The sequence below is a fragment of the Hemitrygon akajei genome, chromosome 15 (assembly GCF_048418815.1).
Source record: "Hemitrygon akajei chromosome 15, sHemAka1.3, whole genome shotgun sequence".
NCBI classification, from domain to species: Eukaryota; Metazoa; Chordata; class Chondrichthyes; order Myliobatiformes; family Dasyatidae; genus Hemitrygon; species Hemitrygon akajei.
Genome location: NC_133138.1, coordinates 91,121,958 through 91,140,266, shown reverse-complemented (window position 1 = coordinate 91,140,266; position 18,309 = coordinate 91,121,958). Strand labels below are relative to the sequence as shown.

At 43.8% G+C, this 18,309-nt stretch overlaps 1 protein-coding gene across 3 annotated transcripts in view; it reads right to left on the bottom strand.

Annotated features, from left to right (window-relative positions):
- The window catches only part of LOC140739528 (F-box/WD repeat-containing protein 11), a 291,401-nt gene that overhangs the window by 235,518 nt on the left and 37,574 nt on the right, over positions 1–18,309 (bottom strand). For 2 of the 3 annotated variants that reach the window (XM_073067919.1, XM_073067920.1), the window contains exon 2: positions 15,568–15,669. The exons of the other annotated variant lie outside the window; for it this stretch is intronic. In XM_073067919.1, the coding sequence (XP_072924020.1) occupies positions 15,568–15,669 (102 nt within the window). The remainder of the gene's footprint in view (positions 1–15,567; positions 15,670–18,309) is intronic. 3 annotated transcript variants of the gene reach the window in all.

The following is an 18,309-nucleotide window of genomic DNA, read 5'->3' as shown; positions in this document are numbered from 1 at the left end:
GTATCAATTGCCCATGAGGACTATTCCTAACCCACAAGCTGGAGTGGCAGGACAAGCACCTACTATGCAAATCCATAAGCCCTGGACCTCTTCTGAACTCTGTGGTATACTGAATGCCACCCCTGACAAAAAGGTCAACCCCCAAGGGTTCTGTAATTATTTAAGATCTGTCCTGACTATTTATTCCGCTAACTCCCGAGATTTGTTCCCTCTGGCTATGGCCGCACTTACTCCTACTGATCAGACACAATTCACCACTCTGGGCACACCTTGTCCCACATTCTGGCCCCCTCCATAAATGTAACTAAGGTCTTAGAGTGTAAACCCAAGAAAGGTGAGACCTATTTGATTTCCTAGAATGCTTTAATGCCGTTTATTCTGCACGATCAGGAGATCCACTGTACACAGCCGGGAACCAGTCCCCACATTACTGTGATCTCTTCCTCCAAGCCCTGCCCAGCAAGGTGGCCAACAGGGTTAAAGTCAACAATATGAACTGATCAGAATCCACTCAAGCTTCAGAAAGCCATTCAGAATTTACAGCTCAAAGCTGTAAATCAGATAAAGATGTTCATTATTTATCATTGTAGCTGTATTAACAATCATTGTATTAACCTTGTCAGAAAGAAGCATCATAATTCAGTCTTTCAAAGCAAGCCAAGAGGCCATCTAAAAGGAAAAACACTGGGTGGCTAGAGCAATCTATATTTTAATATTTGTTTTCTTTCCTTGTGAGGAAAGGTTGATTTTTGGTATTGTCCAATTCTGAACAATACAAGTACACTACATTATACTTTAAAAAATCTAGTGTCAGTTTGTTAGAAAAAAAGATTTATTTGTTTTTCAAAGGTTTTGTTATCAATTGTAGCACCAGAAAGCCCATTAACGTCTCTACTTTTTGCGAAGGCTGAGGAAAGTCCATCTCCCACCCCCCATCCTCATCACATTCTACAGGGGTTGTATTGAGAACATCCTGAGCAGCTGCGTCACTGCCTGGTTCGGAAATTGCACCATCTCGGATCGCAAGACCCTGCAGCGGATAGTGAGAGCAGCTGAGAAGATCATCGGGGTCTCTCTTCCTGCCATCACGGACATTTACACTACAAGCTGCATCCGCAAAGGAAACAGCATTATGTGGACCCCATGCACCCCTCATACAATCTCTTCTCCCTCCTGCCATCTGGGAAAAGGCTCCGAAGCATTCGGGCTCTCACGACCAGACTATGTAACAGTTTCTTCCTCCAAGCTATCAGACTCCTCAATACCCAAAGCCTGGACTGACACCTTGCCCTACTGTCCTGTTTATTATTTATTGTAATGCCTGCACTGTTTTTGTGCACTTTATGCAGTCCAATATAGGTCTGTAGTCTACTGTAGCTTTCTCTGTGTTTTTTTTTATTACGTAGTTCAGTCTAGTTTTTTGTACTGTGTCATGTAACACCATGATCCTGAAAAACGTTGTCTCATTTTTACTATGCACTGTACCAGCAGTTATGATCGAAATGACAACAAAAGTTGACTTGACTTGACTTGACAATGTAGCACAGACCTTAATAGACTAGAAGGTACCAGATTCAGCCCTTGAGCTGTGCTAATTAACCCCATTGTTAATACACTATGCTGACTCAGATGCATAAATTCCTGGGCCTTATCAATTTCCACCACACAAGATATGAGGTCCTTCCCCTACAGAACCTCCTTCTCCATTGTTTCCTCTGTTCTACTGTGAACCCAGCCACGTTTTTAGAATGCCCACCTGGACATCTAGATTCACCGCCCAATGACTGTGCAACAATAAATCACCAATTGACAGAAGTCCAGCTTGACATGACTGACATCCCCCTCGCTAACCCGGACTAATCTTCTATGTAGATGGAGCTCCTTTATAGACAACCAAGGCGAGGGCCTTGCAGAATATGCTGTTGTTTTCGACACAGAAACCGTGGAGTCTGCTTCCTTTTTCCCTCCTCACTCAGCGCAGCAAGCTGAAATCTTTGCACTCACTAGAGAATGCATCCTAGCCACTGGAAAATCAGCCAACACTTTTACAGACTTTAGACATGCCTTTCAAGTCGCTCATGACTTCAGCCAACTTTGGAAAGCTAGGGGTTATGTCACCTCCTCTGGTATGCCCATCACTAATAAAATTAACATCAACAACCTCTTATCCACCATCTGTCTTCCTTCACAATTGCCCGAAATGATAGAAGACAGAAGGGGCTGTCTTCTATCATTTTGGATCTCCCCCTCCCCCTTTCAAATCTCTTACTATCTTTTCTTTCAGTTAGTCCTGACGAAGGGTCTCAACACGAAACGTCAACTGTACTTCTTCCTATAGATGCTGCCTGGCCTACTGCGTTCCACCAGCATTTTGCGTGTGTTGTTTGAATTTCCAGCATTTGCAGATTTCCTCGTGAATGGTAAGGCAATGTTTGGAATCAAGGTGGAGCCCAGACCTGGAGAAAGTAGCAGAGAATGTTGCTAGACAATGTCTGATATGCCAAGAACATAATCCAGGAAAAGGCACCCCATGCCCAAAGGGATATATCCCATTGCCAAGATACCCTTTCTGCCAACTACAACTCAATTTTATTGAATTACTGCATGTGCACTGTATTGTCTTGTAATCCTTGATGTTTTTAGATGGACTGAAACATATCCCACCACAGATAGCAAAGCCAATACTGTGGTACGTACCTTGTTGAAAGAATTCTTTCCCAGATTCAGGTACCAGAGCAAGTTGTATCTGACAACGGCCCCCATTTTGTGGGCGAGGTTAATACCCAACTATGCTAGGCTCTGGGTATTAAACAGACATTCCATTGCTCCCACAGACCACCGGCCTGATTGAAAGGGCTAATGGGACGCTGAAAAACAAATTGGCTAAATTAGGACAAGAAACCAGTTAAAATTGGTTCAAAGTGCTACCGATAGCCTTGTTCCAGATGAGAACTCATTATCAGACCAAACACGGTCTGTCGGCAGCTGAAATAGTATATGGCAGACAGTTAAGAACCCCCTGGAAGGCTGCCTTGCCGACCCCAAAATTAACTGAGATGGACTTGAATCAAATGTTGAATGAAATTATAGGGCATATCCTGGCACTAACCAAATCTCTCCAGGTCTTGCATTCGCATGTGAAAGAGGCTCACTGGGAAGGAGAGGAACTGGAAAACGAACATCGAGTTCGCCCAGGAGACTCTGACTTCGTAAAGATCGATCTTAGAAAGAAGCTTGAGCCTTGCTACAAGGACTTCCCAAATGAACATATCTAGGACACATCAAACATGTGCATTCATGACAAAGCTATTACTGTCTATAGTTGCAATCTTAAGCACTTGTATTGCAGTAACCAAGCCAAACACCCTCCTGTCGCTTTGCTATAGTTATGCTGGGAAAACTCCTCATCTGCCTGCCGGGTGTGTGCTGTGATTCCTCCCCATGAGAAGATAGGGGTTCCCCTAATAGACATTCCGCTGAACAGCAGTGAACAACAGTTAGTCTGGACCTTTTCTAATGATGCTCAGACTAGTGAGACCCAAAATTGCACCAGTGATGTGACTAGAAACTGTGGGAGCCATTGCTTTGATGGTTGGTACAACGTGGATTGTCACCTTGTCGTGGTGGAGAAGCTTGTGTTGTCTTGAGATCTCGAGAGTGATCCCGTCTGGAGCTATGCTCCTGGTAGGGTCACCATGGTGGTAAGGTTGGGGGTGAAGTCCCTGACAAAGAACAATCCAACCAAGACCTCAACGGTGCAACAGGCGGACAAAGTTACTTTGAACTCAACAGCTGTCAAGGCAGATGAAGGCTGCAACAAATCGATCAGCTCCAACCATCGTGATTTCTATGCCACTGGAATCAGTTGGTTGATTTGTTAAGTATTGTGTGCTTCTTGGGAGTGCAACATCAAGTACACGTTAAACAAATACACGCACAGACATCTTCACTCTGTGGTAACAGAACGAAGACCATCATCCTCGACCTCGAGGGATAGCCAAGACAAGGGTACATTCATCCCCCCCCCCCCCCCAGAGAAAGCCATCCGATGGGGAGGTCAGGCATCATGGCCCTCCACCATTGTCAGATCTGACAAACCAGGGAATACCACCTGCTTCTGTAATTTCAAAGGTAAGGCAACTTATTTTTCTGGGCAATTGCATCTGTGCCATTTATACAACAGCTGAACCACTGTGCCTTCTGAGGGGAACTCAATGGGTTTGAAGGGAACTCAATGGGTTTGTGGGGAAAGGGCTCCCAGGAGAGACAGCTAGCCGATGAGACACCCAACAAGCGAGCAGATATTGGATGGAATGCTGCTTCCTGGCTTACCTTGTACCCCACATGTGAATGCTGAAAACCAGCACCCTTTCCCTCCTACAGCAAAAACGAGGAATCTCACAACCGGAGCACTACTGGATAATAGCTTTCCTCTTCACCATCACACTGAGCACAGGGCCATCCCCCCCCCCCCCCCCCCCCCAGGGCTTTGTGCCCAGTCCACTGCTGTTCACTCTGCTGACCCACGACTGTGTTGCAACACACAGCTTGAACCACATCATCAAGTTTGCCGATAACACGACCGTGGTGGGTCTCATCAGCAAGAACAACGAGTCAGCTTACAGAGAGGAGGTGCAGTGGCTAACAAACTGGTGCGAACTGGTAATGAACCTAACAACCTGTCTCTGAATGTGAACAAAACAAACGAGATGGTTGTTGACTTCAGGAGGGCACGGAGCGACTGCTCCCCGCTGAACATCGACGGCTCCTCAGTAGAGATCGTTAAGAGCACCAAATTTCTTAGTGTTCACCTGGCTGAGAATCTCACCTGGTCCCTCAACACCAGCTCCATAGCAAAGAAAGCCCAGCAGTGTCACTACTTTCTGCAAAGGCTGAGGAAAGTCCATCTCTCACCCCCCATCCTCATCACATTCTACAGGGGTTGTATCGAGAACATCCTGAGCAGCTGCATCACTGCCTGGTTCGGAAATTGCACCACCTCAGATCGCAAGACCCTGCAGCGGATAGTGAGGTCAGCTGAGAAGATCATCAGGGTCTCTCTTCCTGCCATCACGGACATTTACACTACATGCTGCATCTGCAAAGCAAACAGCATTATGAAGGACCCCATGCACCCCTCATACAAACTCTTCTCCCTCCTGCTGTCTTGGAAAAGGCACCGAAGTATTCGGGCTCTCACGACCAGACTATGTAACAGTTTCTTCCCCCAAGCTATCAGACTCCTCAATACCCAGAGCCTGGACTGACACCTTACTGCCCTATTGTCCTGTTTATTATTTATTGTAATGCCTGCACTGTTTTGTGCACTTTATGCAGTCCTGGGTAGGTCTGTAGTCTAGTGTAGTTTTTTTTTCTCTCTTGTTTTTTTTACGTAGTTCAGTCTAGTTTTTTTTATTGTGTCATGTAACACCATGGTCCTGAAAAACGTTGTCTCATTCTTACTATGTACTGTACCAGCAGTTATGGTCGAAATTACAATAAAAGTGACTTGACTTGACTCTTCTATGGGGCAGTCCACAATTCATGGGAATTGCGGGCTGCCCCGCTGCCCCGCAACCTGGCTGCAGTTTTAGAGGAGATGGCCAGTAGTACTGCTAAGGCCATGGATGGTGTCCAAGATCAGGTGAGGGCTATCACCACTGAAATGATGGCGCTATGACAGACAGCTTTGCAGAACCGAATGGCCCTCAATTTTGTTCTGGCTGAAAAAGGTGGTGCATGTGCTGTTATAGGACAAGAGTGCTGCACCTACAACTCAGATGAATCAGAGAACATTATCTCTCTGTGTTCACATTCAAAAGAAGGTAAATAAAATCCAGAAAATCGGGATGACCAACATGTCTTTAGCTCAAAAGGGGTAGTTGGCCCTTCAGTGGCATCTTCGCAGGATGGAGCGGTATACTGCTACATTATGCTATCATCACAGGAGTACATAGAACAGTACAGGCCCTTCAGCCCACAATGTTGTATGAGTACTCATACTTATTGCACTTTTCTGATGTTTATGGCTCCTTGTCAGCCGGTGCTTTTGCCCTACACCCACAGGGGTATTCATACAAAGAGTCCCCCTAGAAGGAAGGGGACCTCAGAAAGACCGAGGTGCAAATGATGAGGGTGGAGACTACGATGACCCGGAAACTCCTTCAACTTATCCTAAGGGTTACTATCCACCATTCTTACACAAATATGAAAATTAACATGTACAATAACCCTGACATTGATAATCCTAGTTGTCATGGAAAAACAAAAGGAGGGAATGAGGAATTATATACAGAATTAAAAGGGCTAAAACCTAACTGACTTATTGGCAGCTTGACAAGTCATACCGTGAGAATAACACATGAACAAAGTAGTATTTGTTCCATGAGAAGTCTTCTCAATCTACGCTTATCAAAATATGTGATAACAATGTATATCAACAGCTTCACGCAGTATTCTGGGCTCACGTGGCTGCAGATTTCCCCAAGCTCTGTGAACAGGGACTCTAGTTCAACTAAGAACACAAGCTTGCTAATAAACAGTATGTACTTTTAAGTAAACTGCGTTTAACAGTTATTTCCTGGGTCTGAACCTAAAGGCCTCTGGTAGAGAAGTAGATCAACAAATATACCCATTGTGTCCTTTCATGTAGATTCTGGTAGCTTATTTAAATGTCTATCCTTCATACATCAATTCAAGAATGTGAAAGCAAGTAATTTTTGCCTCACCTCTATGGACTTGCAGCCACTTTTGGGACACTGACACTTCCTGATGCTTCACTGGTCTTCAAAGACCAAGGATTCAAGGTAGCTCCTTCTGATTTGTCAATCTTAATTTCAGAGTGGACTTAGACCATAAAACATAGGAGCAAAACTAGATCATCATCTCATCAAGTTTGCTCAGTCAATTGATCATGGCTGATTATTCCACTCTCCTACCTTCTCCCCATGACCTTTGACATCCTTATTAATCAAGAACTGTCAACCTCCACTTTAAATATACCCAATGACTTGGCCTCCAAAGCTGTCCTTGGCAATTAATTCTACACATTCACCACCCTCTAGCTAAATAAGTTCATCCTCATCTGTTCTAAAGGGATGTCTTTCGATCCCAGGGGTTCCCAACCTGAGGTACACTAACCGTTTGCTGAACGGTATCGGACCATGGCATAAAAAAAAAGATTGGGGGACTGTTTCTGAGGCTGTGCCCCCTGGTCTTAGACTACCCCAATATTGGAAACATCTTCTGCACATCCATTATCTCAACTCTTCAATGATATCCTCTCCCACCCAATTCTTCTAACTCAGAGCCATCAAATGCTGCTCATAAATTAACCCTGTCATTCCCAGGATCAGTCTCATGAACTTCCTCTGAACCCTCACCGATTGCCAGCACATCCTTTCTTAGGTAAGGGGCCATTGAATGATGTCCACCGACTCAACCTGTAAGCTAACCTTTAGGGAACCTTGCATGAGGATCCCTTTGCACCTCAGATTTTTGAATTTGCTCCTTGTTTAGAAATAGTCTATGCCTTTATCCCTACTACCAAAGACCATACACTTCTCTACACTGTATTCCATCTGTCACTTCTTAGCCCATTCTCCCAATCTAAATCTTTCCGCAGATTCCCTGCTTCCTCAACACTACCTGCCCCTCTACCTTTGTCTCATCCGCAAACCTCATCACAAAGCCATCAATTCTGCTATCCAAATTATTGACATATTAATGTGAAAAGTAGTGACTCCAACACTGAACCCTGCAGAACACCACGTCACCAGCAGGCAACCATAAAAGCCCTCTTTATTCCCACTATCTGCCTCCTGCTAGTCAGCAAATCTTCTGTCCATGCTCATATCTTTCCTGTAATACCATGGGCTTTTATTTTGTTCAGCAGCCTTATACATGCTTTTACAAGTAGACCTGTAAAACAGGCATTTAAAACATACTATTTGTTCACATATAAGAGTGTGGAAGAACTCATTGAGATATATCCAAGACTTGCTTTGGGAACGGGGGTGGAGGGATGTAATAAAGTAGATGCTGAGAGCCTGTTTCTTCTCAATGATGAATCCAAATTGATGGTACATACTTTTAGGATGAGAGGATAGCCTTTCAGAGCTGAGAAGAAACATCATTACATAGCAGATTGTAAACCTTTAGAATTCTCCTCCTCCAAGAGGCTTCAGATGTTCAGCTATTGATTAATTTCAAGGTTGAGATTAACAGATTCTTGGACATCATAATCTGTAGTACTTGGAGAGTTCATTAAATTTGAGGCACTGTGGTCTGCAAATGATGGTTCAAGTTCAAAGCACTGTATAGATTGTAATTTTCATGTTGTATCTCTACTGAGGCACCGAATCATCAGAATGCTGTACAAAAATCAACACCAATATAATACAATATAGAAATTTCACATCATGACAGTCAACATCAGATTTTTTTTAAAATGCAATCTGGCATCAGCTTCATTCTAAACTCCTACCAACCAAGCTCCTCGCAAAACATTTTTCTTAGTCAGTATGGATTTAAGGTAGTGACTCAAGAACTGCCACACAGTTTCTAAAAAGAAATTAAGTTTCCAGATGCTGCTAAGAAAAGTTCCTCAAAATCTTCATCTTAAAATATGTTTTGATTATGAAAATGCAAGAAATGAAAAATGGCAATTTGGTTGAATGAGGTGACTGATGGCTAGAAATATGATAATACTTTCAAGAATGCACCAATCAGCTGGTAACTCAAGGTCAAGATTGCTCAGGAAAGTGGCAAAGAATGAGGATAGAATCTTCTGAATGAGCAGCCATTCTTGCTTCCAGAGCCCAGAGTTTCTACAGGCATAAAATATGTACAGAGCAACTTGTGAAAAGGAAATATGCAGGGGCCAATATATAAAAACTGACAAGTTTTTTTTAATTCACTTCCTCTAATCAAGGGAACAGAAAGCCTAAATATAGCAAGTGTAATTGCTATTCTTCTATCTCCAAGACTTCATATCTGCAACAAGAATACACACACACACACACATTCTGTGTACAAATCCAGCAACCGAATGCTTACTTATCTTCCTTACTAACAATTCTAACAACAGTGGAACTTCCCAGAAATAATTAATGTTGTTTCAAACATCTTTAATGCCAAACCAACTGAATGCAAGAGCTCACATGACACTATAACCAGAACCAAAACTGTTACTTGTAAATACTGGTACAGTCGGTCCTCCTTATCCGCGAGTTCCGCATGCGTGAATTCAACCAACCGCGAATCGAGAAAACCCGGAATGCTCTTCCAGCAATCGCTGCTTGAGCATTATTAACCTCGCATCTTTCATTCGCTACTTTGTTCCTGTGAAAAAATGGCTCCTAAAAAGCAATTAGGTGGTCAAAGCAATTCCTCAAAGGCTAAAGGAAGCGTAAAGTGCTATCTCTCGCTGAGGAAGTAGAAATCTTAGATCTTTTGAAAAGTGGCATGTCACTTTCCGAAGTGTAAGGTAGGTAAGAACGAATCGAGCATTTGCACAATAAAGCAGAAAAAAGCTGAAATTCGTGGAAGTGTTAGTGCTACCACTACAAAGACAAAAATGGTCTCTCTGGTTCGTGATAAAAGTGCCTGCAAAGACTGAGAAAGCATTAAGTGTATGGCTAGAGGACATGTCACAGAAGCATTTCACTGTCAATGGCAAAATTATACGTGAAAAAGCTCTTAGACTCTGTGAACACTACTGTGACAGGGTTGATGAGAGCGGGAGAAAAGAGTTTAAGACTAGTAAGGGATAGCTGACTGGCTACGTAAAGCACTACAGCGTCAAGAATGTACAGATCATGGGAGAATCGGCGTCTCATTCATTCACTGGCTGTGTTGTGAGCAAGAAAGACGCGTAGTTTTTTTTAATCTTGTCAATATTCCCTAAACAAGACAGTGTAACAACTATTTACATAGCATTTCCATTGTATGTGGTGTTATAAGTTCTGTAATCTAGAGATGATTAAAAGTTTTACTCATTGTTTGATCATTGTTTACCTCACGTCTCATTCATTCACTGCTTGGAGCTATGAGCAAGAGGAACATGTACATTTTTTTTTGTCAATATTCCCTAAACATTACAGTATAACTATTTACATAGCATTTATATTGTATTAGATATTATAAGTAAGCTAGAGATGATTTAAAGTATACAGGAGGATGTGCGTAGGTTATATGCAAATACGCCATTTTATATAAGGGACTTGAGCACCTACGTTTTTTGGTATGCGCGGGAGTCCCAAAACCAATCCCTCGCGGATAAGGAGGGCCGACTGTATTCACATTCTTGATCAGCAGAACCTGAGGATGTTTTCAAGTACAGGTATGCTTGACTATCTCAATATGTAATAATGCAATGGAAAGGGCATTTAGGATATACACAGACCTCTTAGTCAGCCTGCTGAAACTGGCTAATGGGACAAACTGGACACCAAGTCTGCAATCACTTCAGGTTACAGGAAGAGAATAAAATTGGTAAGCACAGTATCCATGCAGTTTATGGTTAGTGTGGACTTGAAGAGCTGAAAGTCCTTTCTCTGTAACTCTATCTCTATGGCTAAACTGAGCAACACTCACCTTGGAATCAAAAGTCTGAAGAGGTTCAAGCTCCATCTCCAAAACTTGGTCACAAAATTTAGGTTGTTACTTTCATGAAACAGTAAGGTAGTAAGGTACTACCAGAGGTCAACTTTTTTGGATGGGATGATAAATTAAGACCTGCTTTTCTCCCCTCTGAGGAATGAAATTAACTCATATTGTATATCAGCTCTGGAAACTGACATATCCATAACTTAACAGCACTGATGTCCTCCCATAAATTCTCCAGAACTGATTATTTGGTCATTGTTATAAAGCTGCTCATAAACCATTACCAGTGCAAACCCGTGACATTCCCAAACAGCTTCACTGTATGTGAAGCTGCAAAAGTTGCTGTTGTACATGGCTTTCCTCTGTCTAGCCTGGGGGGGCTTCAACTAAATTGTCATTTTGATTAAGATTACAAGAATTTGTCGAATTCTAATTTATTTCAAGTCCTCAGTATGTAAGGTGGCAGTTGCTTGGAACCCATATCATTCACAGCAGGGACTGGACCTCCACATTAACACCTTTATGACTGCACTTAAACAAGCTGATATTAATTTTCTAAATAACATGACAGATTGGAACTTGTGTAAGGTTAGAAATAATCTCAAAACTAAACATTACTAGCTACAGCAAATGATACGATAATACATGCCACATGCAGACACGTTCAATATTTGACATTTTTATACATTGTTGCAACATTGCAAATTTATACATTACACAATACTTATCAACACAAATGTGTCAAACACAAGCTCTTCAAGCAAAATAAAAAGGGATTTGACATTAAAATTAATTTAACCCTCTGAGTGCTGTAAGATGTGTGAATAAAAACTTTGTCTGAAGTTTAATACTAATGCAGTATAATGCAAATAAAGTCCAAACAGTTTGAATTTGCTGAATTTCAACTTAAGAGCTCTGGAAACTGACATGTCCAAACTCATTTCATGGTCTCATGATTCCCTTATAATGTGGAGTCAAATTTGAACTTTTTACTCTCAATCTAAGCACATGTGTTGCTTATAATTTTCATTATTGAGAACTGCTTTGCCTTTTTAGAGCAGCTTGTGGTTGCACAATTCTGGATTGGGTGTTATGCAATGACCCAGATTTGATTAGGGAGCTTAAGGTAAAGGAACCCTAAGGAAAACAGTAATCATAATGTGATAGAATTCACCCTACAATTTGAGAGGGAGAAATGTCAAATGTGTCAGTATTACAGTGGAGTAGAGGGAATTACACAGTCATGAGAGGAACTGGCCAAAGTTTATTGGAAGGGGACACCAGCAGGGATGGCAGTAGAAAAGCAGTGGCTGGGGTATCTGAGAGCAATTTAGAAGGTGCTAGCAAGGTACATCCCAAAGATGAAGAACTATTCTAAAAGGAGAATGAGGCAATCCCGTCTGACAAGGAAAATCAAACACTGAATAAAAGCAAAAGAAAGGACATGTAATACAGCAAAAGTAAAAGAAAGAGTGGATATTGTACTGCTGGAAAGGTTGTAACAGGGTTCAAAGAAATGGCCAATAAACTTGCAATGAAATGTACTTTACATTAGTCTTCACTGTGGAAGGCACTAGCAGAATGCCAGAAATGCGGGAGTGTCATGGAGCAGAAGTGAGTGTCACTACTATTCTGAGGAGGTGCTTGGGCTGCTGTAAAGTCTGGAGGTGCATAAATCAGCTGGACCAGGTGGGCTACACCCCAGTGTTCTGAAAGAAGTAGCTGAAGAGATTGTGGAGGCATTAATAATGATCTTTCAGGAATTGATTAGATTCTGGAATGGTTCAGGAGGACTAAGAATTTGCAAATGTCACTTGACTCTTTTGGAAATGAGGAAAGCAAAAGAAAGGAAATTATAGGCCAGTTAGCCTAACTCAGTTGTTAGAAAGATGTAGGAGTGTATTATTAAGGATAGGGTTTCAGGGTACTTGGAAGCACATGACAAAATAGGCCAACGTCAGCATCTTGCCTGTCAAATCTCTTGGAATTCCTTGAGGAAATAACAACCAGGATAGAAAAAGGAGAGACGTGTATGCTGTATACATGGATTTTCAGGCATTTGACAAGGTTCTACCTGAGGGTGCTTAACAAGAGTCCATGATATTACTGGATTTATACCAGCATGGATAGAAAATTCAGTGACTGACAGGAGTAAAAGTGTGGGAATAAAGGGGGCCTTTTCTGGTTGGCTTCCAGTAACAGATGGTGCTTTGCAGGAGTCAGTCTTGGAACTACTTCTTTTCAAGTTATTTATCAGTGATTTTAATGAAGGAATTGATGGTTTTGCAGCCAGGTTTGCAGATAATACAAGAATAGGTGGAGGAGCAGGTGTTGCTGAAGAATAAGGGTGTCTACAGAACATAAAAGGGACTTGGATTCCCTAAAGGTTAATTTGCAGGCAAAGTCAGTAGGAAGACAGACCAATGCAATGTTAGCATTCATTTCAAGAGGTCTAGAATACAAAAGCAAGGATGTAATGCTGAAGGTTTAAAAGGCATTAGTTAGACTGTACTTGGGAGCATTGTGAGCAGCTTTGGGCTCTTTATCCAAGAAAAGATGTGCTGGTATTGGAAATGCACAAGAATTAAAAGGTTAACACATCAGAAGCATTTGATGACTCTAGGTCTGTTCTTGCTGGAGTTTAGAAGAACGAGGGGAGATCTCATTGAAGCTTATGCAATAATGACAGGCCTAGATAGAGTCGGCATAGAGGGGATGTTTCTTATAATGGGGGAGTCTAGGACTAGAAGGCAAAACCTTAGAATAGAGGGACATCCATTGAGAACAGAGATGAGGCCATTTTTTTAAGTCAGAGGGTGATGAATCAGTGGAAATCATTGCCAGACATCTGTGCAGAGCAAGTCATTGGGTATATTTGAAGTGGAGGGTGATAGTTTCAGGGGGTAGTTACAGAGAGAAAGCAGGGTTGAGAAGAATAATAAATCATCCATAATGGAATGACAGAGCAGACTTGAAGAGCCAAAGAGCCAAAATCTGCTCCTGTGTCTTATGGTCTTAACATGTAATAAATTAGGGATCAGAATCGCAGAGCGATTGGTATTAGAAACCCTTCAAGACTACTTAAATTTAAAGCTCATGATGTATTTAAGCCGATTTCGCAAATCACTTAACTAGGCCAAGTACAAGGACTCCTCAACACATTCTAACCCAATAACATCTTCCACATTAACAATACTAAAAGCAGTTATGGAAATCATCCACAGCTCAGTACTTGTCCCAATAACTCCCAAGTGCTCCTCCGCGCGTGTGCGCTCTTCCCCCCTGCTGCACATGTATGCCAAGCATGTGCTCGCTCACCCCCTACTGCGCCCCCCGAGCCAAACATGCGCTCACCTCCAGCCTTGAGCTGAGCGCGCGTTCACCCCGAGCCCTCGCTCACCACCAGCCAAGCGCGCACTCACCCCTGGCCCCAAGCCCTCACTCAGTCCCGCTCACCACCAGCCATGAGCCGAGTGCACGCTCACCCCCAGCCGCGAGTCCGAACCGAGCACGCGCTCAACTCCAGCCCAGAGCGCGTGCTCACCCCCAGCCCAAACCAAGCATGCGCTCACCCCAGCCCAAACAGAGCGCACACTCACCCCCAGCCGCGAGCCCAAACCGAGCGTGCGCTCACCCCCAGCCGCGAGTCCGAACCGAGCACGCGCTCAACTCCAGCCCAGAGCGCGTGCTCACCCCCAGCCCAAACCAAGCATGCGCTCACCCCAGCCCAAACAGAGCACGCGCTCACCCCCGGCCGCGAGCCCGAGCCGAGCGCGCGCTCACCCCCGGCCGCGAGCCCGAGCCGAGCGCGCGCTCACCCCCGGCCGCGAGTCCGAACCGAGCACACGCTCAACTCCAGCCCAGAGCGCGTGCTCACCCCCCAGCCCAAACCAAGCATGCGCTCACCCCCAGCCCAAACAGAGCACGCGCTCAACCCCGGCCGCGAGCCCGAGCCGAGCGCGCGCTCACCCCCGGCCGCGAGCCCGAGCCGAGCGCGCGCTCACCCCCGGCCGCGAGCCCGAGCCGAGCGCGCGCTCACCCCCGGCCGCGAGCCCGAGCCGAGCGCAGCGCTCAACTCCAGCCCAGAGCGCGTGCTCACCCCCAGCCCAAACCAAGCATGCGCTCACCCCCAGCCCAAACCAAGCATGCGCTCACCCCCGGCCGCGAGCCCGAGCCGAGCACGCGCTCACCCCCGGCCGCGAGCCCGAGCCGAGCGCGCGCTCACCCCCGGCCGCGAGCCCGAACCGAGCGCGCGCTCACCCCCGGCCGCGAGCCCGAGCCGAGCGCTCGCTCACCCCCAGCCGCGAGCCTGAGCCCCTCCAGCTACACTTCCAAACAGAGCACCCATACCCAACCCAGCTGTGCTTCCAAGCCCATAAACATCAGCTGCACTCCCAAGCTTAGCATGTGCTCTCCCCTCCAGCTGCTTTGCAATTCAACACCACCGGCAAAAGCTTCTATTACATCACAGATTCTACAACTGTTCATGTACCTGCAGCTCTATTTCCCTTGTCTTCATTAAGTTACATCTCTGCCTTCTTGTTCTGGAATTACCAAGATACTTATAGGCATCCCCTAGTGTCATATCCTTCACCTAACCTGAACTGAGATAATGAGCAGGCAACATCCTTAGTTGTATGAGGTATCATATCTAGGGCCAATCATACATTCAGGCAACAGCCAAGATAATTCACATCCACAGCCAAAAGTGCTGATCTTTTTTATCTTCCTACTGGTACCTCATTTGAAGCCAACTATTGCAGCACATGTTGAACCACATTTGAATACTTAAATCTGATGCACTTAGAACTGTGTGCACATATCTGCACATACCCACAGACACACAAAATGTCAGTAAAGAAAGACCTTAAGAGCAATTTGCCAGTACTCAGAGGGTTACATATACACAATCACAGAATCATAAAAATAAAAACACAGTAAGTAAAGAAGATAAGGCACCTGGAGACATCTGACACTGGGCATGCTCTGCAGGCATCTCAGTGCGCACATGCTCTCTACCAGGTTGGAGCAGCCTAGCCACAAAGACCTGGGCACAGAACACTGCAGGATAACAAAAGGAAGGAAGAGAAGCAGTTAGAAGCCAGACACGATCTGATTGAAGTAGGTTACTTTATTTGTTAGTAATTTATAAACAGAAGGCTTAGGTCAGACAAGAAGTTGAAATTCAACAGTAACATTAAATGAGCCTCATAAATAATTTCAGAACTTCACATGAATACAGTAACTAAGGATAATGTAATATGCAAGTTACTGGAAAAAGCCATTGAATCTAACACATATTCCTTAAAATTATCCCACTTTCTTTTCACTTTCCTCAGTCCTCGTTCTGAGTAAATTAAAGTTTCAAGACTTGCAATACCTCTTAATACTTTTGTAAATTAATTCCTTCAGTAACCCTTTTACTGCAGACTATATAACTCCATTAGAACAATGACTGAAAGACCAGAACATAATAATCAGTAGTAGACCATTCAGTCCCTACAGTCTGCTCTATTTCATAACTTACTTTATAATCTCCCAATGTTGAATATTTCTGTATTGAGCATGCAGATGAGCATACTGTAAAGCAAAATATTCACATAAAATCACTTGTAAAAAAAAAACAGGTCTGGAAATCCCCAGCATATAGAAAACACTGAAGCTAATATTAAAAATATGCAATCATTCTCATCAGCCAATAGTAGGAGACCTAATAAGGCAGGGGTGTAATGGCTCGATCACATGAAGAACCAGCAAATCAGGAGGGAGACAAGAAATCAGGATCAGTTAAAAACTAGAAGGGCACAAGAAGGTGTCAGCATGAAAACATGTGAATGATAAAAGGAAAATGCACTGCACATGGCAGAACAGTTCTCAATGCCCAACTTCCAAACTCATGGAGTGATACAAGAAAACATACTTGAAAAGTATACTGGTGTTGTAGTTATGTACACTTAAGGAGTGGCTCATACTGATAGGTCAAATATGATGGCAGAATATAGTATTAATGGTAAGACTCCTGGCAGTGTGGAGGATCAGAGGGATCTTGGGGTCCAAATCCATAGGACACTCAAAGCAGCTGCACAAGTTGACTGTGGTTAATAAGGCATACGGTGTATTGGCCTTCATCAATAGTGGAATTGAATTTAGAAGCCGAGAGGTAATGTTGCAGCTATATAGGATCCTGGTCAGACCCCACGTGGAGTATTGTACTCAGTTCTGGTCACCTCACTACAGGAAGGATGTGGAAACCATAGAAAGGGTGCAGAGGAAATTTACAAGGATGTTGCTTGGATTGGGGAGCATGCCTTATGAAAACAGGTTGAGTGAACTCAGCCTTTCTCCTTGGAGTGACAGAGGATGAGAGGTGACCTGATAGAGGTGTAGAAGACGATGAGAGGCACTGATCATGTGGATAGTCAGAGGCTTTTTCTGAGGGCTGAAATGGCTGCCACAAGAGGGCACAGGCTTAACATGCTTGGGAGTAGGTACAGAGATGTCAGGGAGTGGTGAGTGTGTGGAATGGGCTGCCAGCAACGGTGATGAAGGCAGATACAATAGGGTCTTTTAAGAGACTCCTGGATAGGTATATGGAGCTTAGAAAATTAGAGGGCTATGGGTAACCCTAGTCATTTCTAAGGTAGGTACATGTTCGGCACAACTTTGTGGGCTGAAGGGCCTGTATTGTGCTGTAGGTTTTCTATGTTTCTATGTTAACGGAGTGCAGAGTGGAAGGAAACAACACAAGAAATGGGACAAGAAGACAACATGGCCCATGAGCCAGTTTCACCATCCTAAAAGATCATGCTTTACTGCTGACTTGATTGCATCACTAACTCCAGTTTTTAGCCCAGTCTAACTATCCAAAAGGCCAAAAATTTGTCTCAGCTCTGAATGTTTAATTTTTCAGCCTCCACATTTCCCTGGTAAAGAGACTTTCAAAGGTTCAAAACAGGAAGAAGAAATTTCTCCAAATCTTAAATGGGCAACCTTCATCCTGAAATTATGTCCTCTGGTTCTAGATTAATTCAAAGGGAAATATCTCAGTACCCCTCTGTCAAGCCCACCTATCCTCAATGAAATACTTCAGCTCTTCCAAACTCCAGCAAATACAACTCCAAACTAGAACCACTCTCTTCATCACAGGAATTAAACCCGGTCAAAACTACAGTCTCTCTAACTGTACAGTTGCAGCAGCAGAGACGTGCTCTATCCTCTTTACAGTTTAAGCCAACATTCCATCTCTTCTAATTATTTGCTCTACCTATGTGCTAACCTACTATATGTTTTATATATGAGAATACCCAGATGCCCAATACTGCAGCACTCGAAGTTTATGTTAAATATTCACAAGTGTTCTCTGCTTTACTGTACCAATGATGTCTGTCCATAGTAATAAGCTCTTCAGCCAGCCCACAATGCCTGTGCCAACCATGATGCTAATCCAAACTAATCCATTTTCCCTGCACAGGGTCTACATCCCTCCATTCCCTGCCTGTATAAACTCCTCTTAAACACTGCTATTGTTTAGGAGCAGATAGGGAGGAGTAGATTGGGAGACAGATTCTGGAAAGGAGTAATAACAGGGTTGTTGTGGTGGGAGATTTTAATTTCCCAAATCTTGATTGGCATATCCTTAGAGCGAGGGGTTTAGATGGGGTGGAGTTTGTTAGATGTGTTCAGGAAGGCTTCTTGGCACAA